We start from the raw sequence: 25,755 nt of genomic DNA, 5'->3' as shown, positions 1-25,755 counted from the left end.
AGCTGAACCCCCACAATCAGGGTTTATGTAAAGCTAATGGGGATAAAAGGACCATGGTCCCTTCAAGAATTAAGCTTGTAGGTTTTCTAAAAATAGGCATATACTTGCCACCCAAAGGAGGCCACCTGGACAACAAAAATATAGATTCTAGTCTTATGAAAATTGTTATAATTTGGTGAGAATTAAGTTTCCTCTCACTTTTTAGACCTTTCAACATAAACACACTGTGACACATCGCCGACAAAAAAACTACATAATATAGAGCGTCAGTTACTTAAAGAGCGTCAATAAAGTTCAAAGTGTAAGTAATGGAAACTTTGTTTATAAGAGAACGTACGAAGTGGTCCAAAACCATCCCGGATATACATGTATGCTGATAGGGTACGTACTAGGTGAAAAAATCCCCACTTACCTTTTACTGATAGCTTATCTCCATAAAGTCATGATAATGGGTGGGTTTCTCTTCACAAATTGTTCAAGGGACCTTAGACACTGTAACACTCACTTATAAAATGACATGTACATGTATACATATATATGTATATTATTATATTCACTCAGTTTGGCAAACAAGTAAATCCGAAACAATGCAACAAAGTTTTCTTCAGTGATAACTGTACAATTTACATAGTTTGTACAATAAATATAAAAGTAACCGGTGAGATAACGAAATTAAAGATGCACACTTAAACGATACGCTGATTTTCGGCTGGTTTATACACTGTTAAAGATACGCCCCCCTCCGAGTACTTGTAAAACGTGCTCCTTCGCTTTAAATATCCACTTTTAATTTACCATATACGAACATTGTGCAAAATATAAACCGATATTTCTGTTGCATCTATTGACAACGTAAGTTAACAGTTTTATTTAACAAATAAAAACAATATAAATTATAACGTAGGATCATAATCCTTCCATTATCGGAAGTACATCCGCATTGTCTCGGACATATTCGGTTAACCTCGGTGAACATGGGAGGACAAATATGCGCGCCGTTATTTGAAACCCAGCTTCAAAAAAAAAAATACAAAATTCCGGATGAATTCTTTGTTACAAAGCTAAATATATCTTATATTGTTGTTTTACTAACAGCTGAACGTATATTTTCCCCAAAGAAAGATACATCCAGATGGACTTGATTCTACGCATTTTATTCACATTAGATATTCAAAATTTAAAAAAAATGTTTTTTTTACACTAAACTGCTGTTGGTATGGGTTTTCAATCTTTGCTGGATTTTTTTTTATTTTTTTTTCATTAGACACATTTAGACTATATACAACGGTCATTCCATATCATTTAACATTGACAAAATCATTTACGCGGAGAACCAGTATCGTGAATGTACACACTTAGACTATACACAAACGGTCATTTCATTTCATTTAACATCGGTGAAATAATTGAAGCGGAGAAACAGTATCGTGAACGGACACATTTAGACTTTATACAAAATGTCATTTCATTTCATTTAAAATTGTTGAAGTAATTGAAGCGGAGAACCAGTATCGTGAATGGACACATTTAGAATATATACAAACGGTCATTTCATTTCATTTAACATCGATGAAATAATTGACGCGGAGAACCAGTATTATGAATGGACACTTTTAGACTATATACAAACGGTCATTTCATTTCATTTAAAATTGTTGAAATAATTGAAGCGGAGAACCAGAATCGTGAATGGACACATTTAGACTATAAACGGTCATTTCATTTAACAATGACGAAACCATTGAGGCAGAGAAAAAGAATCGTGAATCTAGAAACAGAAAACAGAAGCTTTTCTCTATCGACTGAATAGTTGTGCTACCATTACATTCCGTCGTTACATATTTTATTATATTCTCAACAAAAGGTATACTAAACATCTTGAAAGGGGAACAACTCAGCACAGTTAACTAGGCATTCGTCATAATTATGTTCTCATCTCTATGATGGCAATCAACTCATGAAATTTTAATATTTGAAACAAATAGTTTTAATAACAAAACGTCAGTTTTTATCTACAACTATTCATACATACAAAAATCACATTTGTGAGACATCTCCCAACTTTAAACTTAAGAGTTTATCTAAAATGTTTACTGTATGAACAGTTTTAAAGGTCAAACTTTATATACAATGTATACTTTAAATCATTGAACGAAATGAAAGAGCAACAAAGACAAATGAATGCAGGTGGATTTCAACATTAATTATGGTACTGGCAAAGAATCGGAACTGAACTCCTTGACATTTTTCTTAGTTGTTTAAAATTATAACAATTTAGGATTGAAGCTATGTCCGAACGTGACATTTTGTTTTCAAGGAAAGCACGAATAAGGCCATTGTGCAAAAAAACGGTTAATCATTAACTCTATATTTACTTTTGTCACGAATACATTCTATTTTATAATCACGTTTTTTATTTTCTGATCGTAAGATCAGTAAATACATAGCTAACATCCACGGTCTAACACAAAATTTCCTCACAGTCCTAACAACGCAAAGTAGTTCTCACTCAAAACTGCTTAAAAACCAGCAATTTAAAAGAAAGAATAATTTTTAATGTAGGCATTTAACGAATTACAGTGCATTAAAAGTTTAGATTAGTCAAGAGAAATATGAGGTTACAATCACAACTTTCGCGGATGAATATCTTTTTTACCCAATGAAAAATGTTCGGCTATTTCCGTAAAGCTTCGGATTATCATGAATATCATTTTAATCAATGAAAATGCTATTTTTAGCTATGTCGATTACCAAATACTCCAGAGCGTAGTACACAAATAAATCTGACTGTCGAGTAGTGGAATATATACATGTCGGACTGTTTTGGCGAGAAGATTTTCGCTAATTTATTTCCATCAGTGTTAAACAACAGGTTTATCGTGAACAAAATACCTCGAAATTAATAAGGATTACAAACACGAAATGGAAATTCTCAATTTAGAATTACATAATGTATTCGTTTTTATTCAAGGTACATATGTGTAACTTTGCCGTGGTGCAGAGGTAAGCGGTCTCGATGAGGGTGTGAGAGGCCTATGGTTCAAATCCTAGTCGAGGCAATTCTATTTTTTTCATGCAAAATTCCATATGTATCAATCTCAAACTGTTATAGAAGAAAATCAAAACGCTGTCGCTGCGTAAGATGAATTATAGTATATAAAAATAAACTTATACAGGAAAGTACATACAGATAGTCAGTATGATTTAGATTGCAAAAATCAGAAAATACCATAGAGCTGCAGCCCTTTGATTTGATAATGAGGTACCGTTTAATTATTTCAATACTTCACTAGTAATAATGACTAATTGACTTGTTTTTAACTGCAATTTTAAAAGTGCAAATGAAAGACGACGGAAAAATTATGTAATTATTTATTCAACAATCTAGTTACAACTTTCTAGCTAATGATTTAAATAATCCATGCGCACTGTAAAATAAATATTTCCCCTATTTCACTTCGGCTGGCATAGGGTTACCATTTAAAGCTTCTATAATGTTTCTTGCACACAACTCTGACATTGCGTTCCTAGACTTTAGTGTCGCACTAGCAATATGTGGTAATACTACACAATTGTCCAATGACAGGAGCGGATGATCAGTTGGGAGTGGCTCAGGAGTAGTGACGTCAAGCCCCGCCCCTAAAATCTCTCCAGATTTAAGAGCTTGGTATAAGTCCTCCTGATTAACTAGTCCACCACGGCTTGTATTTATAAAAACAGCAGTTTTCTTCATTTTCTTAAATGCCGACGAGTTCATAAGACCAATATTATCTTTAGTAAGCGCGCAGCAACCAAGAACAAAATCTGACTCTTCAAGAAGCTTGTCTAAATCTGCATATTCCGCCGGAAGTTGACTTGCATAATCCTTCTCTTCGGCGTCAGCGTAAAGGATTTTCGCTACACCAAATGGTTTTAATCGCTGCGCTACTGCAAACCCAATTCTTCCAAGACCTGTTTTAAAATGGCACATGAGAAAATAATTTCACCATCTTAACAGATTGAGCTTTGGCAATTTTTTGAAGTTTTTCATCCGCAAATTTAACTGAGACTATTACTAGTAAACGTTTACATCAGTCTTAAATGTGTAAAAATACGAGATAACGATTACAAGAAATCTTATCTTTTCACCCTACATGTCATTTACATTATATACTTCATCTAATCTTCAAACGAAAACAGATATTTTAATAACTATATGTAAAAATGTGCAATCTCACAAAACCTTGCAGTCTTAAGGATTAAAATATTGTCAATTGTAGAAGTTGAACAAATTATGCCCACATACCAATGACCCCAACTGTCGCTCCGTCCAAACCTTGTCCGCAGAGCCATAATGGCTTCCAAGTACCCCAACTACCGTCTTTCACAGCCTGGATACCTTTAATGAACAAAATAGATAAAATAAATGAAAATGAACAAGTTTCGAAAATATATTAATTAATAATAATAATAGGTTATACTTCCGAAAACCATGTTCCCTCTTCTCTATGCGTGAAGAGGGGGGGGGGGGGTGAAGGAGGAGGAATCGTTTTCCCTGAAAATATTCCCCTGAAGGAGGCGGGAAGCTATTGTCTTCCTCCAACTACAAAGATGGAACGTCGCCATAATTATGACCATTTTAGTAACTATGAATGCAAAGATCAACAAGCGAGAGTCCCATTCACGGAGAGACTCATTCACGAACGCAGCTTTCAATAATCTCCAGCCAGATAAGACAAGGGCGAGGAAGAGAAGGAATCAAAAACAATAATACAATACAATGCACGCACCATGGAAGGTACGATTAAAATCGGAGGGGTGGAGGAGGATAAGGACATCAATACAGAAAGGAACAAAGAATGGCACCGCCTTAAATTGTTCAATAGCGAAACATTATTGGGGAGTTTAAATAACCGTTATTTAAACCCGAAAAGCTAACATGCATATACATGTATATTATTAGTTAGAAAGAGTTTTGACAAATTATATGGCCCTATATAAACCTTTGTATATAGTTTATAGAGTTTTGTATACACGACCGCTGTCAATTTCTGAAGAAATCACACTTTTTTCTGTAAAAAGAGGACGTTTGCTGTATAAATACGTTATAAATATTACATTTTTATGACCATTAATTTTATAAACAGCCGTTTATGTTTGTATAGGGTCATTTATTTCATGCTTTCCAGTGTTTTATTGTAATATATCAGATGATTATATTCTGATAAACCACTAGTGAAATTTATAAAATATAATTTTCACTGTAGCCGGACTATATCTGAATGCGGATGAAAAGAAAATCATAACTAAATGGAATAACAGGCAGAAATAAATGCCGATATGCGTAAATTTTGCTTCTTTAGGAAAAGAAAGTCGATGTCATCATACATCATGTTAAAAATGTAACAAAATTAGAATAATTGAACAGACCTATATTTTAAAATATTCATGATGTGACGTCATGATGACATCATGTGATGACGTCACAAAGGAGAATGCGTGACTTTACGCGGCAAAATCAGTAAAAAAATACTTAAAATCACTTAAAAAACATGAAATAAAAAGAAAATTTATTTGTTTTACATATAAGATATTCGTGAACACCAGCTATTATATTTTCACTCGTGGCTACGCCACTCGTGAAAATATTGCATCTGGTGTTCACTCAGTGAAATTATATTTCAATCTTACATGCAAAACAAACAAATATCCTCTATATAACATGTCAAAAACGACTTTAAGTTATAACTAATAATGTAAACGTGACGTCAAAGTTTGTAGCATCCTCACTCACACAAACTAATTTTAATATATGTACATGCATTATATGCAAACTGTCCAAAGATACCCTACCTTCTTTTATTCTTCTGGAAACTGTAAGTAACAATGTCACGGTCAACTCGGCTGTTGCACTGGTCAACACGTTTGGTGTAAATCCCACTGGAATACCACGTTTGTTACACTCTTTAACGTCCACGTGATCGTATCCAACTGACATTGTGCTGACGGCCCTGAGGCTTGGACCTGACAAAATATCAACCTTTGTTGATGAATTGTTATCATTAAATCTTATCATAAATCTTATCATAAATCTTATCATAAAATTCTTATCAACACTTGTCAGTAATGTAAAACTGAGAATCTAATTATAAACACTCTATTTTGGCAATCGTTATGTTGGCTATATAATTACTACAGAGCATTTTAGGAACGGCTAATTACTAAAACCTCTCGATATTTTTTGTAGAGAAAAAATGACGCACGGTTATATATTTACGATAACGATAGCTTTAAATACAATGTCACGTGTAATAATTGACGCTCAGTCCAGGGTACGTTTATGCAATCTACTTTACTTTGGTAAAGACACTGTTCCTTGATGTGTTACTGATAAGTTCAATCATAGAACTTACAGTTTTCGTCAATCAATTAAATGGGAAGACGTCAAAACACATTTGAATTGGCGTTCCATATACGCATTAGCTACAGTTACCGGGGAATGATTTGCCGTGGATTATAGATCAAAAATTAGGTAGATCTATCTGCATCTGTATACATTAGGCTATCATAAAAACAAACTGCCTAAATCATGTTAAAAGTATAAGGAAAAAATGCAATGTATTTTGTTAAAAAATATGGTTCCGCATAACTCGCATATGTCTCGCAGTAGGATAAAATATCCGAGTAGTTATTTCACCTTATCACCAAAACTTTTTTTTTCTACATATACCTGCACAATCAAGTATTTCTGCATCAACTTTCTCCGTAAGAAGGCAGAAGAGGCCATCAATCCCTTTGACCCTTTTCTTGAGTTCTTCCCTTGGTATAGCATCATCTGAATCCCATTGTGTTACCTCAGCTTTGTTCCTCAGGTAATTAATCCCATCCTCCGGAACTTTCCGGGTTACAAAAACCTTAGGCAGTTTTGTTGCAGAAGACATATTCCTTGATATGATAATGTGTGTATATAGTTGTTCATATAAATAGACGTTCCGTGTGTGAGCATAAACAGATGACACTAACTTGATAACACAATTTGACCTCATAATTAAGAAAGTGTATGCGACGGATTGTTTCAGTATTTTTACGGTTCAATTTTTTTTACATCAAGCTCCGTCGTTTACAAGTCAAAATTTAAAGATTTCATTGAATGATTTATTGAAAGTAAATGCAATTATATCCGTCCTGTCCAGGGTTCCGAACTCTTGAGTGTTTGAAAGCGCGGATGGGCCGTTATTAATAAACTTACAACACACTCCTTCCTGTTCAAGAATATCCTTGTACAGTTACTCTTCACCTTGTTCACAGTACGTTACTTTAGGCGTTACTTTATGGTAATTCCCCGTGATTTAAACTTCTTACGTTACATGAAACAAAAAGACGACCTCGTACGGAGATCTAGTTCTCTGTCATACATGTACACTACAACTTTTTCATGCCCACATATTTCCCCGTATTTGACACACTTTAAACAGCAAAGTAACTCTCAAGAGCATCATTTTTTTATTTTTTATTTATTTTTTTGGATATCCTTCTTTCGAAGGATTATAGAAATAAGTCTATAGACTCATTAATTTATTTAAAGTAAATGCAATTATATCCGTCCAGTACAGGGGTCCGCACTCTCAGTGTCTGAAAGCGCGGATGGGCCCTTACTAATAAACTTACAACATACTCCGTATCCTTGTATAGTTGCTCTTCACCTTGTTCACAGTACATGTACGTTACTTTATGATTTAAACTTCTAACGTTCCATGAAAAAAATAAAAGACGACCTCGCACGGAGATCTAGTTCTCTGTCATATACATGTACACTACAACTTATTCTTGCCCACATACTTCCCCGGTATTGGACACGCTTTTAACAGCAACGTAATTTTTAATTAAGAGTATCAAATTTTTGTTTATTTCTTTTGGATATCCTTCTTTCGAAGGATTACAGAAATAAGTCTATAGACTCATTGATTGCTCCACTGCACGGAAATCTTTAGTAAAAGGCGAAAGATTTATTCGTGTCTGTAGTGAAACCAGAGTTACCTTATCCACATTTTCAATGGTTTATATACTGTAAGATAAATGAAAAATAGCTTAGACATTGTAATATTTATTTTAAACAATAGTTCTAAATAAATGAATATAAAGTTCATACTTAATGAATCTTAAAAGAAAAATAAATAATAATTATTTGTCCTTCTTTTTAAATAATTGGAATAATTATTATTTAAGATGTTAAAGGGAGGTAATTTGACCCGCGATGTACAATTGAACGATGGTAAAAAGGCGATGGTACGATGATGAAAACACGATGGTACGATGGTGAAAACACAATGGTACGATGGTGAAAAACACAATGATACGATGGTGAAATCGCGATGACAAGTACGATGGTGAAAACGCGAATTTATATCGAGTTTTCATCATCGTAACATCGCGTTTTCACCAAATGTTACATGGTACCATCGCGTTTTCACCATCGTACGATCGCGCCATCGTGTTTTCACCATCGACGGGCATCGTACCTTCGTGTCATCACCATCGTGCCATTGCTATCGTCTTCCGGTGGTCATGCGCAATGTACAATGTATGCGTTCTCATTATTTAACCCCGCACTCCTTCTATTTTCGTCTCTTTGAGATCTATCCACCTATGAAGTTTTTCAAATTGATGTCTTAAATACTTGTATTCCTTGATTAACTAGTATTTAAAACATGAAAAATAACAAAAGGCAATCGCTCAACAAAAAAAAAGAAAAATAAATAAAGTTGTCATCCTTGTGCACTGTATTAAAATAAAATGCAATGCAAATAAAAGCATATATTGAATTGTCTGTGATATATATACAGGATATATAGGATTATGACTTATTTAAATGGAAATGCAGATTTAATAAGAGGTTGAATTATTTATAACTTAAAATAAATGGTTGGTTTTTTAAACTTGTTTTTACTATCTGCCGTATCAGAATCTGACATATTTCTGTATATGCACTGGTTTTAGTGACCAAAAGGCGATAGAACATAATTATGGCAGGATGGTGACAACGCGATGTTACGATGGTGGAATCGCGATGGCACGATGCTGAAACATCACGTTTTCATTATCGTACCACTGCGATATCGCGAGTTCACCATCGTAATTTCACTATCGTATCATCGTGTTTTCATCATCGTGTCATCGTACATCGTTTTTTCATCGTCGTGTCATCGTACATCATGCACGTTTTTACCATCGATCCATCGTGCATCGCGGGATAAGGACGAAATTTAAAAAAAAATCACGATTGTCCAAACGGAACGCGGTTGAGACATCAGAGGGTACTGTGCCCTCTTAGTTCACGGTACTTGACGGTTTGAAACAAGTAGGAGAACAAACGATGGACTAAGCTTATGGTAGATCTACAAAAAATGTCATACGCTGTAACATTTAGGTATTTTTTGCTGTATGACAAAATGTGAGCGATAGTGAAACATTGTATAATGTAGATTCTAATTAATTACATATATTTCTATGTCAACGGAGATAAACGTACGTACACTGTTTCGAGACAAATCGAAACAAAAATTAGTGCTCGCCAATTTTTTTAAGCCAATCACCGACGAGGATTAAAATAGATAAAATAGATAAACGAGATAAAATAGGCTACATGTAGCTTCATTTTTTTTTCACTTGACCGATAGCTAGATATACAGTAGTGTCCTATAGATGGATTGTACATAAACAAAGGGGAAAGCATTAAAGTGTTTGTGAGTTGTAAGTCAGTATTAATGACATTTAAAAATCTATTTGGCCCGGCGCCCCGCAAATTTCCGATCAAATTACATCCCTTTAATATTTTATCTAATAAGTATTCAAATATTTTAAGGAAAGATAAAGAATAATTAATTATATACTTTTGGAGAATTTATCAAGAATAAATTTTATATACATTTATATGAAATATTGTTTCAAATAGATATTGAAATGGGTAAACTATTTTTCATTAATTTTACAGTATATAAACCATTGAAAATGTGTATAATGTAACTCTGGTTTCACTACAGACACGAATAAATCTTTCGCCTTTTACTAAAGATTTCCGTGCAGTGGAGCAATCAATGAGTCTATAGACTTATTTCTGTAATCCTTCGAAAGAAGGATATCTATATAATAAAAATAGTAATATTAGAAGCTACGTAAGTGAGAATTACCATAGTGTCATCACGTTTTCAACATTGTACCATCGTGTTTTCACCATCGTACCATCGTGCAATCGTGTTTACATCATCGTGTCATTGTTGCATCGCGTTTTCACAATCACGATTGTCCAAACGAAACAGCGTAGAACATACTGTGCACCTCTTAGTTCAAGGCACTTGAAAGATAAAACCGTCACCTTAGTGCAAGAACTCAATATCTGCTTCTTTATCTATATGCAGTTATTGAGTTTTTGCACTAAGGTGACGAAACGTACAACAATTGTCATTTAAATTGTAACATTTAAAGGTATTTTCTGCAATATGACTAAAGTAGAAAGTGAAAGATCGTACATATGTAGATCGGACATAAACTCTATTTCGAGACGAATCCGATCAAAACCGAAATTCATGTAGCTTGATTTTTTTAGTCCTATAGATCTAGATTGATTGTTCATAAACAAAATGGCAAGCATTAAAGTTTTTGTAAGTTGTACATAGCCCGGCGCCCTAATTAATCGCAAATTTCCGGTCTTTTCACGAAATTTGCCCAACAAATTACATCCCTTTAATATCTTAAATAATAATTATTCAAATTCTTTAAGAAAAAAGAAGGAAAAATTAATTTTATTTCTTTAAAGAATTTATAAAGTATAAATTGTATATTCATTTATATAAAGTATTCTGTAAAATAAGTATTGCAATAGCTAAGCTAATTTTCATTTATCTTGCAGTATATAAACCATTGAAAATGTGTATAAGGTAACTCTGGTTTCACTACAAACACGAATAAATCTTTCGCCTTTTACTAAAGATTTCCGTGCAGTGGAACAATCAATGAGTCTATAGACTTATTTCTGTAATCCTTCGAAAGAAGGATATCCATAAAAATAATAATATCAGTACCTACAAATATGTGAGTTAATTTGCTGTTCACATGCTTGTTAAAAACGGTTAAGTAAGTTAAAAAGTTGTACAGGGAACTAATCTCCGTACGAGATCGACTTAGATCTATTTGTTTCATGTAGAAGTTTAAATCGTGGGGAATTACTATATAGATCTAGTAACATTCTATGAAACAAGGTTAAGAGTGACTATCATACAATACATAACATCAAGGATACTCCAGGACAAGACAGAGTGTGTTCTAAGTTTATTAATAATAATCCATCTGCACTTTCACGCACTAAGAGTACAGCCCACCGACAAGACGGATATAATTGTATTTTACTTTCAATGAATCATTCCTCTGACTTCCCTTCGCGGCGTGCACATCGCTCGGAGTGACCTAACCAACAGCGAAGGGTGTGGCCCTACAAAGTGCTGCTGCTTCCAGGAAGAGGTGCCTTTTCTTCTATTGTCTTCTGTGTTCAAGATACGAAGAACTTGGTCCTAGGGAAGACCTCTTATGATATATAATACCCCTTTCTAATGTTAAAGACATTTGATGATTTAACAACGTTAGTTTTATATTATTTTTGTTAATGTAAAACAGTATAATTTACATCATCGAGCTGCAACTGATCAAATTATCAATGTATATATGTTAGTGTTCATCCGTGCTGTTCTACAGAGACGGGAGCGATAGCGACAGAAGAATATTTCTAATTTCTGTAGAATACTAAAATACTTAGTGTCAATCTTTATTTGGCCACATTATCATTCACTTTATTACGTCACTATGCAGTTCTATGAAGTACAATGAAAGTTGACCATGAACGGAATTCGATATAGTATCGACTTTTGTTCTTCTATAAAAATTAAAGCATAGAATTTTAAAGAAATACAGCGTTTTCATTGGATGACAAATAAAGTTGGACACTAACGTTGGTTTGAGAAACCTAGGTATATGTTAGTGTTTATTCGTGCTGTTTTACAGAAATTAGAAACTTCGACGGGAGCGATAGCGACAGGAGAATGTTTCTAATTTCTGTAGAACAGCTACGGATGAATACTAATATACTTAGTATTTGGCCTCATTATCATTCACTTTTTTTACGTCACTATATATATGCGGTTCAATGAAGTACAATGAAAAATAGAAGTTGACCATGAACGGAATTCGATATAGTATCGACTTTTGTTCTTCTATGAAAATTAACGCACAGAATTTTAAAGAAATACAGCGTTTTCATTGGATGACAAATAAAGTTTGACACTAACGTTGGTTTGAGAAACCTAAAATCAGTTTTAGTGTCCAACTTTTTTTGTCATCCATGTTGGTTAGGTCCTGTCAGGTTAACATTAATTGTAAAAGGATTTTTGTTTTTGTGTGCATTTAATGTATCCTTTTTCTTGTTTTCAACAATTAATTTGGTCATCGTCAATTCAAGGGAAATAAGTAATTACTCTAAATACGATGCGGATTGCCTACCTTTTATTTCACATTGATTGGATTTGTGAAAATGTTATTGTGAAATGGTGTATTATTGTGTGCTTTTTTTTTCTTTTATGGTTTTCATGCCGATTTTAACACAATCTTAGTTACCTCAATTCAAGGGAGAGAAATTAGTACAAAAATAGTCTACCTTTTAAGATAATATTCCAAAATAATATTGGCTTCATCACATAAACCAGAATTATTAATTTCCCTTGCCATTTGTTTTATGTCCTGATTTCTAACTTGTATATATATATATAATATATTCAAATAAGAGTTAATGAATGGATAAATAATTTGGTTCCCTGTTTCAGTGTCTTTTTAGAATTCAGTTGAAAATATATCCATCTTTAATTTAGGACTGTAATCTGGTTATTATACTAATACAAGTACATGTACAACAAAACTGTATTTTCATTTCTCTGTTGTTTTTTTATTTGGAGCACAAATATTTACTCATAACTTTCACATACAAAATATTGTACAAAAAATTTGAACATGATTACACTGTAATGAATGAACAGGTCTTTTTTTATTTAAATAAACAAAATAACAAACATACAGTATTTACCATACACCGACTAGTAAAAACAACTTTGTGAACCAGTCTGAACCTGTCTGTGTTTAACTTGCTACTGTGAACCAGTCTCAAAATTAAACTTGCTGATGTAAACCAGTCTAAAAAAGTAACATCTAGCTGTTAAACTTGCTACAGTGAACCTGTCTCAAAAAGTAACATCTGACTGGTGAACTTGCTACAGTGAACCAGTCACAAAAAGTAACATCTGACGGATGAACTTGCTACAGTGAACCAGTCTAAAAATTAACATCTGACTGTTAAACTTGCTACAGTATACCAGTCTAAAAGATTAACATCTAACTGTTAAACTTACTAGTCTTAAAAGTTACATCTGACTGATAAATAGAGAACACCATGCCATTGTCCGACATTACAAAATTTATGAGGCAAGGCTTAGCAAAAAAACAAAACAAAACAAGGCCGAGGCTTTGCCAACCCTTCATTTTTCCAAAAACCTGCCAAGAACCTCTTGATTATATGCCGAGCGCAGTAATATGCCAAGGTTGTATCAATAAAAAATAGTCTTGAATGTTTTCAGTCAATATAAGAGAGATTTAACAACTTTTCTGTAAATGGATACTGGTCCCTCACTACACATTCATCAGTAATGAGCGTTTTCTAATGGTTAACCATTTTCAAGTGGGAGTCATTTGCATCACTGCAGTATTTTAAGTATTCCAGAATTGTATATGTACAATGTATATAAATTAATTGCAAAAACACGCAAACTGATTTTGACAAAATATAGTAAATGAAAAAAAAAAGTCTGACAAATATCTGATTCATTCAAAATTATTGTTATGTAATAATCTAGGAAATACATGAAGATTATTTTAACCTTCCAGTAAAAAAAATAATTAACTTAACAATTTTCTAATTCAAAACTTGGGAGTTTGATCTATATCGTATTATGATAAACTTAATAATACAAAACCATGTCAAAGTATATAAAGCTGTACATCTGCTGCAAAAATTATTGTTTGAACAACAGGACATTCTATGTTACAAATCTTTCAAGAATCGACCATAAGATTATGGATACAATGTATGTAATTTTACAGTTCATGATTTTTATAAAAATATTTCGTAAGATATAGCTTATGTCCTATAACAACTTGAGATTTTTATATTTATTTTAACACTTTATCTAAAAAATATTCTGATCATTTTACATTTCATTGCAAACATACAATAACATTTCAAATATAATGTTGGAACTGATCAACTAGAGTACCAAATCTTGTCACAATTTAAATAACATACTTTAGATCTAAAAAAAAAATTTAAAAAATCAACTAAAATGTAACATTTTATTTTATAATACAAATCAGACAGTTACAGAAAATACTGACGTACATATGAATAATCATGTATTTTACAAGTAAATGACAAATATAGGCCGATTGAACAAAGTGTTTTTCTAGTTATATACACTATTATGTAAGTATTAGTTTAAAATGGTTACACATTTCATTTTTAAAAATAACACATACTTAATTCAACTTCATTAAAAAGAGCAGGTCACCCCATTGATAGCAAACTCTTTCCTAAATTTAATCCTGTATCATTAGTTATAAAAATTTGAGCAAGGTATTTGGCCTACTAGTTGTAGGCTTATTAAAACTTAGATAAACAGTCAATTGTACACATCAATATAACTATAGCTGTCCTTGATTTCTGTGCAAAGCAAATCAACTATATATCAATATCAGATGATAAATATCGATGATACACCGATATACTGATAATTACTTACTTTAAGTAATAATTACTTGTCTGTATTTCTGTTTAAATGCTTTCAGTAAAAAAGTGGATTTTTCATACATGAGTCTTGTTTATAAAAGTCGATTGTGACCATTTTTTTTTGTCATCACAGCTATAACATATGATTTTGCGTATGTTTTGGGTAAATTTTCATTATTTCTAGACATTCAATTCTCAAGTCAAAATTATCAATTTTCTAAAATGGGTATTGATTATTGATTGACTGAAAAATATCAATGATACACAAATATCATTTCTATCGATGACAGCTCAACATATTACCTGTCGAAAGATTTTATAATGAATTTATAAAATAGCACAAATGCTGTCTTGACTTAAATTTTAAACAGTTCAAAAATTTACAGCAGCCATATATACAGATGATATACACATAATAAAACTGACCAATGAAAATTGATGTTACAAACATTCAGGACAATATCATGATTTATATCTTTTTGTTTCAACAAAAATGTTAATACTGGTTTATGTTAATTTTCCAGAGATATAGTTATGTATGTCTCTGCTTTTTTATAATCCATTTTGAAGAGGAAAAAATAACTCTGGTCCCTGGCAACCTGTGTTTCTTTGTCCAGTTTATCATCTGATTACGATTATGTTTGTACAATTAAGAAAGTCAATTATCTTATTGCGGTCAATTATCATAAATCATTTTTTATAATATATTTCACCATGTAATTTTACTAATCACTCATCATTGAACAAAAACTTGTAATTTTGTTTGCTGTATAAAAAATGGTCAGAAAGAAATCTGTTAGTTATAACTTCAGAAAACTCTCATGGGACTGGCATGAGCAGTCGTGAAACTTTAGTCTTGAATTAAGTTCCTAAAATCAAAAGTTTAATGAGTGTATGATTTTAATTGAAGAATTAAATATAATTACAAATTAGACAGCACTGATACACCTCACCGGTCAAATTAATGACAAAAACACAAGTTAATGTGATAGCCAATACTGTCAATAACATTATCAAAAAAATGTAATTTCTTAAAAAAAAAAAAAAAAAAAAATTGATTATAAAGAGTATAAAGAAATCACATTAAAGTAACAATAGGACTTCATGAATTTTTGTCTCAAAGATAATTACTAAAATTTATTTATAAAATTACAAAATTGTAAATTGCAATGGATAACAAAATGACTCTTCAACCTATTTTGAAATTTCAACCTATTTTGTAATTTCACAGCTACCTATTTTAATTTACACATAACAAATACATATATAATACATATTAAAGTTCTTTCACATAAAAATACTATACATAAAGATGAACCTATGAGCTCTATGCATAAAACCTATCTTCTCCTACGTCTATCATTACGCTCAGACGGTGCCATACGCTCCTCACTTCTATTTCTCCCTCTCCTTCTGTCCTCCTCGTACCCTCTATCAAAACCCCTGTCGTCGTAGTCGAACCTATCCATATCTCTTCCTCCCTTGTAAGGCAATTCTCTCCCCCTGTATGGCCCTCCACGTGGCATATCATTACCCTCCCTTGCCCTGTAATAATCCTGGAATTCTTCCCGCGCTCTAACTTGCTCTAAATTCCTTTCCCTCTCACGTTCGAACTTTTCCTCATACAAATCCATCCTTTCAAAGTTTCTCTCAACTCTAATGTTCTTATCATCGAGATCATCTTCAACAAAGTCTTTCCCTTTCTTTCCTTTACTCTTACTCCCATCTCCCCTAATACGTACACCCCTATCTTCTAAAACCCCTCTTTCACCTCTCATTAATCCTTCACCACGCCTAGCCCTTCTGTCCCCACCCCCTCTTTCATCTCTTACACCACCACGGCTACCTCTTCCCTCAAAACTACTATCAAAACTTCTATCTGCATATGCCCTAGCATCAAACTCATCCAACTCCTCTTGGAGCCTCTTCCTCTGCTCCTGCAGTCTCCCATCATTATCATCATCATCGTAAACTTCATTGTCACTTGTACGCTTTCCTTTTTTATTTTTCTTGTCCTTTCCCTTCTCCTTCTTATCTTTTTTATTTTTCTTCCTATCATCGCCACCTTTTCTCGTTTCTTGTCCGTACCTCTCATTTGCCTCAATGTCATCAATATTGCCATAATTAGCCAGTTTAGCTAGCTTCTTAAACTGTTCTTCCTGTTCACGTCTGACTTCGTCCTCACTTTTACTGTCTTTACGAATATCTCCAGCTGCCTTTCTGTTCCTCTTCTTGTCTTTCTTATTCAATTTTTCAACCTCATGTCTACCTCTTTTGTCTACAGATCCATTGGTTCTGTCCCTATTTTTCCTGCCCTCTTTCTCCACAACTTTCTCTTTTCTTCCAATGTCTTTTCCTCTTTTGCCCTTCTCTGATGCAGCCTTGGAATTCTTAGCTGCTTTCTTTTTCTTTCTCCTATTATCATCTGAGGAATCTGAATCTAAAAATAGAAACACTTTGGCTATATACAATCGGTTCAACTTGATTATTTTCACATGGTTCATAAGATACCATAAATTTATCTACTCATTGTGTACTGTTAAGTACCATGTATGACAGGAATATTGTTTACCACTCATTGTTCACAAGAGAGTTTGTATACCACTCATTGTTTCAAAAGATATATTGTATATCACTTACTGTTTCATAGAAATTTTGAACACCACTCGTTGTTTTATAGATATCTGGTATACCACTCATTATTTATTGGCATATTATAACCACTCATTGTGTCTGAGAAATATTGTATACCATGCATTGTTTCATAGATACATTTATAATACTCATTAACAAAAAATTTGTACACCACTCAATGTTTAATAGATATATTGTATACCTCTCATCTTTTAATGACATATTATAACCTATTACTGTGTCTTACCTACAGACCTATTCTAATGCAGTTTTTCCTAAATCTAGTTAATCAAGGGAAGATCAACTCTGTTTATTCATATAAATCTTTTTTTCCAGATAGTTTACTTTTTAAAGGTAAGATATCTTTTATATAATGTTCAAAAGAAAACCAATTCCAAATTCCCTTATCACAAGCAAATCTCTTCTTAATAATAATTAATACCATAAACATACCTGAGGAACTGTCAGAGCTGTCACTATCTTCGGAATCATCAGATTCATCACTCGAGTCATCAGAGTCATCATCTGAATCATCTTGTATAGCTTGTGCCTGTTCTTCTTGTTTCTGCTGCATTAACTTTTTAGATACGTCCTTAAGATGATCTCTCAGGTCATCACTGCAATATAACAGGTATTGTAGGATTAGTGTTAGAATAAGCATTTTATATCAACAAACTTGCTGAATAAATAGGTGTTCTCTTATAACCAGTTTGGCTGAATAAATAGGTGTTCTATTATAACTAGTTTGGCTGAATAAATAGATGTTCTATTATAACCAGTTTGGCTGAATAAATAGGTGTTCTATTATAACCAGTTTGGCTGAATAAATAGAAGTTCTTTTACAACCAGTTTGGCTGAATAAATAGGTGTTCTATTATAACCAGTTTGGCTGAATAAATAGGTGTTATATTATAACCAGTGTGGCTGAATAAATAGGTGTTCTATTATAACCAGTGTGGCTGAATAAATAGGTGTTCTATTATAACCAGTTTGGCTGAATAAATAGGTGTTCTATTATAACCAGTGTGGCTGAATAAATAGGTGTTCTATTATAACCAGTGTGGCTGAATAAGTAGGTGTTCTATTATAACCAGTTTGGCTGAATAAGTAGGTGTGTATTATAACCAGTTTGGCTGAATAAGTAGGTGTGTATTATAACCAGTTTGGCTGAACAGGTACTCCCTTATTACAGGTAATGTAAGATTAGAGTTGAATAAATAAGTATTTGTAATAATTTATCTTGCTGATTTGTTGTTTGTTTTTGGTTGGGTTTAACATCGCACCACCACAGATGAGGTTAAGGTATACTATAATATCTAGTCTGGCGGTATAAACATCTATTTCATTATAACAAGTTTAGCCAAACAAAAATCTGATCACATGTTAAATAGTATATATCTTTACAAAGTATACATTGTATATCCTTTAGAAAAACAACAACAAACTAAAGTAATTGCAAATTTGATGACAAATTATCAAAACTATTCATGTAATCAGTATCAAAATATTTATAAGACTTACGTTAAACCACCCAGACCTATAGTGGTGAAGAAGTTGATAGCAAATCTTGTATCTCTTGGATTGTCTCGTGGTAAAAGACCAGCGTAATATTCCTGCAACGTTCTGTAATAAATCAACAAAATAATTTATATCTATTATAGTATTTCATCCAAATTTTATCAAAATAAAGTGAAAAGGAAAATTAGTTCAGTAAATTATTATACATTCCTAACTTTTTTATGAATAAAGCACTTGTTTTGGTTAAAATTTGGCTGCATAAATGTGCCAGCTGACCTTTACAGCAGGCCTGTTTATAGTTATGCCATTTTTGCAAATATAGAAAATATAATAAGACTAGATGTATACTATACATATAACAGTAACTTATTGCAAGTTAAAAACTCATCTGCATGATTAATTTTATATTGTTTGAACTAAACTTGTTTAGATGTGATTAAGTATAATGAAACTATATAAATGTCATATGGCAACTTGCTAGCTCTACTGGTGGAGGGAGACCTTAGATGTCCTTTTATGCATTGTTTCAGGCACAGGTGGGCATCTGAGCAGAACCAACAACATTCAGATAGTTTCCTCACATGAAAATAATCTAATGATTCAAACCTATAGCTTTGAGAGTTACATCATTCGATGTTAACAACCTTAACCACTTCACCACAGTGGCCGAATGAAGACAACTGATACCAAAGAAAAAACCTTTGAGTCCAACTACAAATTAACATTTGATTACTTTTTATTTGATAGAAAAAAAAATCTTACTATCTTTTTCTATAGAATACAAAAAGAAATTCTTACGGGTCCTTGAGCCTCTCATTCAGCTTTGGTAGTCCGAGATACTCAGATAATTCTTGAAACAAAATCTTGATGAAGATTCTGCTGGCAGAGGTTGTGTCATCTTCATTCAATTTAATAGCTTGTAATACCTGAAATCAGAAACAATAATCTATATAACAAGATATGTCCGTAAAACAGTGTGTTTTGACAATTCTCAATGTTCGACAATAAGAAAAGGGACATAACTCTGTAAAAGTTAACTCATCGAGTAATTGGCAGGAGTAATGGGACCTGTGCTCATCATGTTTTATAATCATAGAGAATAAGTGTAAGAAGTTCCAACCTATTCACTTCAGTGGTTTTGGACATACCAACTTGTTCACAAAAACTTAACCAAAACGTGACGCCGATACCAGGTTGAGTACAACAGCTGCCCCTATTTTTTCGAAAAAGTCAAGCTAAAGTAATGTCCAAATTAGCTCCAAAGTTGCAGTAAACGTTTAAAACATATTTCAAAACATATAGGAGATACTGAAATAAAATATCAATGAATTCTATCAACACTGAGAAATTGGAAGAACAATACCAATTTTACCTACGCTTTCATAGCCATTTTATTAGAAAACATTCTCACCTCCTCTATTGAAACTAATTTTTTCAGTGTAAGATTAAAGAATGAATGAATAATCAATTGAATGAAAGAAAAATACCTGATAAATATCAAACTATTAAAACAATTATAACACTCCTTTACTTACAGCCCATGAAATAGAATCAGTGTGTAGAAGGTGGGCAAAGAACTTGGCCACATTCCGTAGCTTGTTTGTTTCAAGTCGATGTATGGTTTCATACTGTTCCTTAAACATCACTTGAAATGGTTCCACATATTTCTTATCAATCATACAGAACCTCTGAAAACATATTTCAATACAATTCATGCATTCTGAACAATCTTTTCAGTTTTATTAGAAAGTATATAACCCACACTATGCTAAATATCTTAAATTGATTTGTCCATCTCTTAAAATGGACTTAAACCATTCATTATGTTTAAGGAAAATTTTAGAATTTAATTTCATACTGTAGAGTTACCAAGAAGGCACTGCCTTTCCCTTTTGTCAGCTAATATGAAACTAGAAATGTATTCCTTACACAAGGATTCCTTGACATTCCACTGTTTTGTCAGGCTACAAACGGTCCAGACAGGGTGAAAGCAGGAAAGCATAACAGTGGAATGGACAAGGGCAAATCTCCCCACCCCATAGCAGCAGCATAAAATGTTCAAAATTTTTGAGTAACTTAAACCTAAACAGACAAACGGCCAAAAGTTCCAAGATATATGTTTGGCCAAGATATAGAGGATATTAAATGAGTGTAGATTCAATACTAAATTCATTGAACGAGTTGTATAAAATTATATAATGCGGGCCTCTGGCAAAAGTGGCACATGTGATAAAAAGAAATTATGTAATTAGTTTATATAGGCCTAACAGCTCCTATTTTTTTATCATCATAATTGATTAATTAAACTTTATTGCAAGTGTTACCCCTGCTAGGAGACCGAAGAATTTCTCGTAGGTCCTCATCTGTCCACAACAGTCGAGAATCATGTTACATAATTCAACCTGAAATATATACATTTCAATAATAACAAATTATGTGGACATGTATTACATGAAAAATAAATTGCATTTTACATTTTATGTCGGGTTTTTCTTTATACTGATTTTAACACTTTTTGGTCATACTAACAAATAGGCTTTCCTGGATAACTAACCAGTAATACCAATTTCTATTCAAGTAACTGACTACTTATCTCACATGATTTCTTAATCATCAGTGAGAGACAAATGGCCATTAGACTCAATGTCTGAGATAAATTGTCGTGGAAATTTTTATTCCTCACCCCTGGGTCCTGGATTACAAAAGTGGTTCAAATAAAGAAAAGCTGAACTTAATAATGTTTAAACTAACTGATAAAGATGAAGATCACCCCTTACACTGTCCACAAGTAACTTTAACACAATATAAAGCTAACTTTATCTCACCCCAGGATCAAACAGGCACCCTTGGAAGTATAAGAGTGGTTCAAATAAAGTAAAGCTGGACAAAATAATATCTAAACCAACTGATCATGATGAAAATCACCTCTTATACCATCCAAAAGTAACTTTAAAATATTAAAGATAACAACATGTACCTCTTGTCCAGGTTTGAGATCCATCTTGAGAAGTTTATGAGCACATTCCTCAAAATCAAGACTAGATTGTATTGTCAAATAGATTGTTCTCCTTAATGCCACCATGTTAGTCTCTGTCTGGTCAATAATTTTCTGTTTCGCCTCCTCATCTATATCAATAAATACAAAAATTACTTTAAAGGCCCATTATGCCTCAGAAATGCTATCATTCTTTTTCTCAAAAAAAAGAAAAATATTTTTGGTATCTTGTTACAGTTTAAAATAAACTGTAATTTATTAATCTACAACCATAGTAAGAAGGTTAATCTCATATAATTATAATCAAAATTGAGTAGCTTAACCCTTTCACTGCCATAGGGACGGCTTAAGCCGTCCCTGTTATTTTCGGCGTATTTGCCATATGGACGGCTTTAGCCGTTTCTATAATAATAATAGTAATAATAATAAATTAATAATAATAACAAGAGCGATCAGTAATCACATGTGTCGCCTCATGATGGCCAATTTCATGTTGGGACCAATTTTGTGACAGACGGACAGACAGACGGACAGTGCACAACTAGACTTGAAACTGAACATTCCTGTAAAGTTTGGATGAAATTGCACCTGTAGTTTATGAGGAGTAGTCCGGACAAGCTTTTGTGTATCTGGCAACACACAGAAAAAGAAACCTTTTTATCAAAGGGCCATAACTCGGCCAAAAATCATTCAACCGGAAAACCCTTGCAATATGCGCAAGGACTTGAGCTACAGATCAATCCTGTAAAGTTTCATTGAAATTGCATCAGTGGTATAAGAGAAGTAGTCCGGACAAACTTTAAAATTAAAAATTATTAAAGGGCCATTACTCTGACAAAAATCATTGAACCGGAAAATGCTGACAATATGCACAACTAGACTTGGTACTGATCATTCCTGTAAAGTTTGGATGAAATTGCACCAGTAGTTTATGAGGAGTAGTCCGGACAAGTTTTGTGACGGACGCACGGACAGACAGACAGACAGACAGACGGACGGACAGACGACGGAGAAGTGATCCCTATATGTCGCCACTACTCCGTAGAGGCGACACAAAAATAATAATAAATATAAAGAAAATTATATCATCGACAATAATTATTATTATACTAACAGATTTGGAAATATATATAATTATTATAATATTAATAACAAATAATAATAATTTTATTAATTAATAATATAGTAATTTCTTAGAAAATCCTCTGGCAAATAGGTGAACAATAAAACAATAACCCTCTGGCAGCGAAAGGGTTAATGCAGAAATTTTTGGAATATTTGTTTTGTACATTACCCAATTTTTAAGATAAAAACACTTCCTTCTGATATTTCAGCACTGAAGAACACAAAAAAAGTTCAAGAGCTTAAAATTTAAAAACTTTTGAATACAATTATGCTGTTTGAAGGAGAGAAAAAGTTAAAGAATGATTTGCTTACTTTTTCAAAATCAATTTTTAGGTGTTAAAATGTAAAGCAAATTTTTGGCTTAAAGACTGCCCCGATGTTCTTACCTTCCTCAGACTCCTCCTCCTCACTATCTGAGCCACTCCCACTTCCTGAACCATCTTCCTCATCTGAACTACCTTCTCCTAGTATCTCTGTAATGTAATGTTTACTAAATAAGCATGACGGGTCGTTGTTTGATTAAATACAGTTGTATATGATTATACTACACCTAGATGGGTACAGCAGTATATATCTCACACAGCCAGCTATATATATCTCACTGAAACAGCTACATGTATATATCTCACTGACAGAGCCAGCTATATATATGTCACTGAGCCAGCTATATATCTCACTGAGCCAGCTATATATTTCACAGTCTTTTATATATCTCAACTGAGTCTGTTATACATCTCACCAAGTCAGCAAAATTTTTGTTTGTTTGCGGTTTTTTCGTCACACCTACACAGTAGCCTATAGGTCATTTGGCGACATTCCAGCTTTACTGGTGAAGGAAGACCTCAGGTGACCCTCCATGCATTATTTCAGGCACGAACGGACACCTGAGTAGAACCACCGACATTCCGTAAGCTAGCTGGATAGCTTCCTCACATGAAAGAATCCAAAGTCCCTGTCAGGATTCGAACCCACAGCGGTGAAGGGCAAGTGGTTTGAAGTCAAAGACCTAAACCACTCGGCCAAGGACACCCCTAAGCCAGATATATATCTCACAGAGCCAGCTATATATCTCACAGAGCCAGCTATATATCTCACTGAACCAGATATATATCTCACAGAGCCAGCTATATATCTCACAGAGCCAGCTATATATCTCACAGAGCCAGTTATATATCTCACTGAACCAGATATATATCTCAACAGAGCCAGCTATATATCTCACTGAACCAGATATATATCTCACAGAGCCAGCTATATATCTCACAGAGCCAGCTATATATCTCACAGAGCCAGCTATATATCTCACTGAACCAGATATATATCTCACAGAGCCAGCTATATATCTCACAGAGCCAGCTATATATCTCACAGAGCCAGCTATATATCTCACTGAACCAGATATATATCTCACAGAGCCAGCTATATATCTCACAGAGCCAGCTATATAACTCAAAAAGCCAGCTATATATCTTACTGGGTCAGCTATATATATCAGCTATATATCTCACTGAGACAGCTATATATCAGCTGTATATTATATCTCACTGAGCATGTTTTATATCTCAATAAGACAGCTATATATCTCACTATGCCAGCTATATATCTCACTGAACCAGATATATATCTCACTATGCCAGCTATATATCTCACTGAGCCAGCTATATATCTCCACATACCAGTTAACTTTTTGAAAAGCAAAAATCTTAAACATTTGCATACAACAATTCCAAATTAATGAACAAAATGTTTACTTGTGACTTACATTATTTTTGGGAACATCAATATGATCATGTGGAACCACAGACCTTTTGTAAGCCAGTTTAGTAAAATATTCATTATTCTAGAAAAATCATATAATTTTATATAATAAATGTAAAATATGTATTAAAGCATTACCTTTCTTCAGTATCTTGTACTTTTCCTCATTTTCTTCAAATGCTGGATCAGGCTTGAAAACGTCTGTTGGAAAGAAATAAAAGAAACAACACAATTATGACCCCTTTCTTCAGCAGTTCAAAACAGACAGGCTTAAATGAACTAAGATTCTAATTGAAAATGTTAAATAATGTTAAAAAAGCAGGTCTGTAAGTTAATGACACATGCATACAAACATAAAATTATAAACTTCTAACAAGGCAATTTAATGTGAGAACTTCATTGAAAAAAAAAATAATACAGATTTAAACTTTAAAATATGCTTTATAAAATCATTTCCCACAATCTTTTAACCCTTGATTTGCTGATTTTGTGTTCGAATTTGCCCAGCTTTAAACTTCAAAGTTTAAGGAATTCAAGTTTCAGCAACCAAAAGTACAGAGCATGGTCAGACTGCATGAATATGTAGGATGACATTATTCTAGACTGACAATCTTCATGCTTTTGTTCTCACATTTTTAAGTCCCACTCACACTGTAAAGATCATTTGGTGACTTTGCAGCTTCACTGGTATAGGTAGAACTTTGGTAGATTTCTATGTATCATTCCAGGCCTGAACATGCCTCTGAGTAGAACCACCGACGTTCCGCAGGCTAACTAGATAGCTAATTAGCTTCCTCACATAATTTCAAAAGAAAGTCAAAAATCCTTGGTGGGATTTGAACCCACAGTTGTGAGGGGCTAGTGATTTGAA

At 33.1% G+C, this 25,755-nt stretch overlaps 3 protein-coding genes and 3 non-coding genes across 7 annotated transcripts in view; 2 read left to right on the top strand and 4 right to left on the bottom strand.

The window, feature by feature from the left end:
* The window catches only part of LOC132724037 (ras-related protein Rab-5C-like), a 14,101-nt gene extending 13,153 nt beyond the window's left edge, over positions 1-948 (bottom strand). Inside the window, exon 1 of the mRNA XM_060708848.1 lies at positions 413-948. The gene's annotated coding sequence lies outside the window, so the exon portion shown is untranslated. The remainder of the gene's footprint in view (positions 1-412) is intronic.
* A 2,410-nt stretch (positions 949-3,358) lies between these two features.
* On the bottom strand, positions 3,359-7,318 carry LOC132724036 (glyoxylate reductase/hydroxypyruvate reductase-like). The gene is made up of 4 exons (XM_060708846.1): positions 6,710-7,318; positions 5,833-6,003; positions 4,286-4,378; positions 3,359-3,951 (listed from the first exon to the last, which is right to left on the bottom strand). Exons 1-4 carry the CDS (start codon positions 7,023-7,025, stop codon positions 3,449-3,451), a joined length of 1,083 nt encoding a protein of 360 aa, XP_060564829.1. The 5' UTR covers positions 7,026-7,318; the 3' UTR covers positions 3,359-3,448.
* A 580-nt stretch (positions 7,319-7,898) lies between these two features.
* LOC132724046 (U5 spliceosomal RNA) lies at positions 7,899-8,015 on the bottom strand. Its single transcript, XR_009624842.1, has one exon. It is a non-coding gene; the product is annotated as a U5 spliceosomal RNA (small nuclear RNA).
* Positions 8,016-9,999: 1,984 nt separating this feature from the next.
* Positions 10,000-10,116, top strand: LOC132724045 (U5 spliceosomal RNA). The gene has a single exon (XR_009624841.1). It is a non-coding gene; the product is annotated as a U5 spliceosomal RNA (small nuclear RNA).
* A 798-nt stretch (positions 10,117-10,914) lies between these two features.
* Positions 10,915-11,031, top strand: LOC132724044 (U5 spliceosomal RNA). Its single transcript, XR_009624840.1, has one exon. It is a non-coding gene; the product is annotated as a U5 spliceosomal RNA (small nuclear RNA).
* Positions 11,032-12,938: 1,907 nt separating this feature from the next.
* LOC132724035 (pre-mRNA-splicing factor CWC22 homolog) overlaps positions 12,939-25,755 on the bottom strand; it is a 33,562-nt gene continuing 20,745 nt past the window's right edge. Inside the window, exons 11-20 of one of the 2 annotated variants that reach the window (XR_009624838.1) lie at positions 25,023-25,085; positions 23,513-23,599; positions 21,984-22,132; positions 21,331-21,408; positions 20,542-20,694; positions 19,805-19,932; positions 19,010-19,111; positions 17,942-18,105; positions 13,298-17,294; positions 12,939-13,251 (exon numbers count right to left, since the gene is read on the bottom strand). Coding sequence is in view for 1 of the 2 variants with exons in the window: in XM_060708845.1 (XP_060564828.1) it covers positions 16,195-17,294; positions 17,942-18,105; positions 19,010-19,111; positions 19,805-19,932; positions 20,542-20,694; positions 21,331-21,408; positions 21,984-22,132; positions 23,513-23,599; positions 25,023-25,085 (2,024 nt within the window). In the remaining variant the exon portion in view is untranslated. Of the gene's footprint in view, positions 17,295-17,941; positions 18,106-19,009; positions 19,112-19,804; positions 19,933-20,541; positions 20,695-21,330; positions 21,409-21,983; positions 22,133-23,512; positions 23,600-25,022; positions 25,086-25,755 lie in introns of both variants that reach the window. The other variant, XM_060708845.1, reaches the window with a different exon arrangement.

The sequence above is a fragment of the Ruditapes philippinarum genome, unplaced genomic scaffold (assembly GCF_026571515.1).
Source record: "Ruditapes philippinarum isolate M1 unplaced genomic scaffold, ASM2657151v2 ctg1215_1_1_1_1, whole genome shotgun sequence".
Taxonomy (NCBI): Eukaryota; Metazoa; Mollusca; class Bivalvia; order Venerida; family Veneridae; genus Ruditapes; species Ruditapes philippinarum.
Note: the sequence above shows the minus strand (reverse complement) of the source record. Positions and strands in the feature narration are given on the sequence as shown.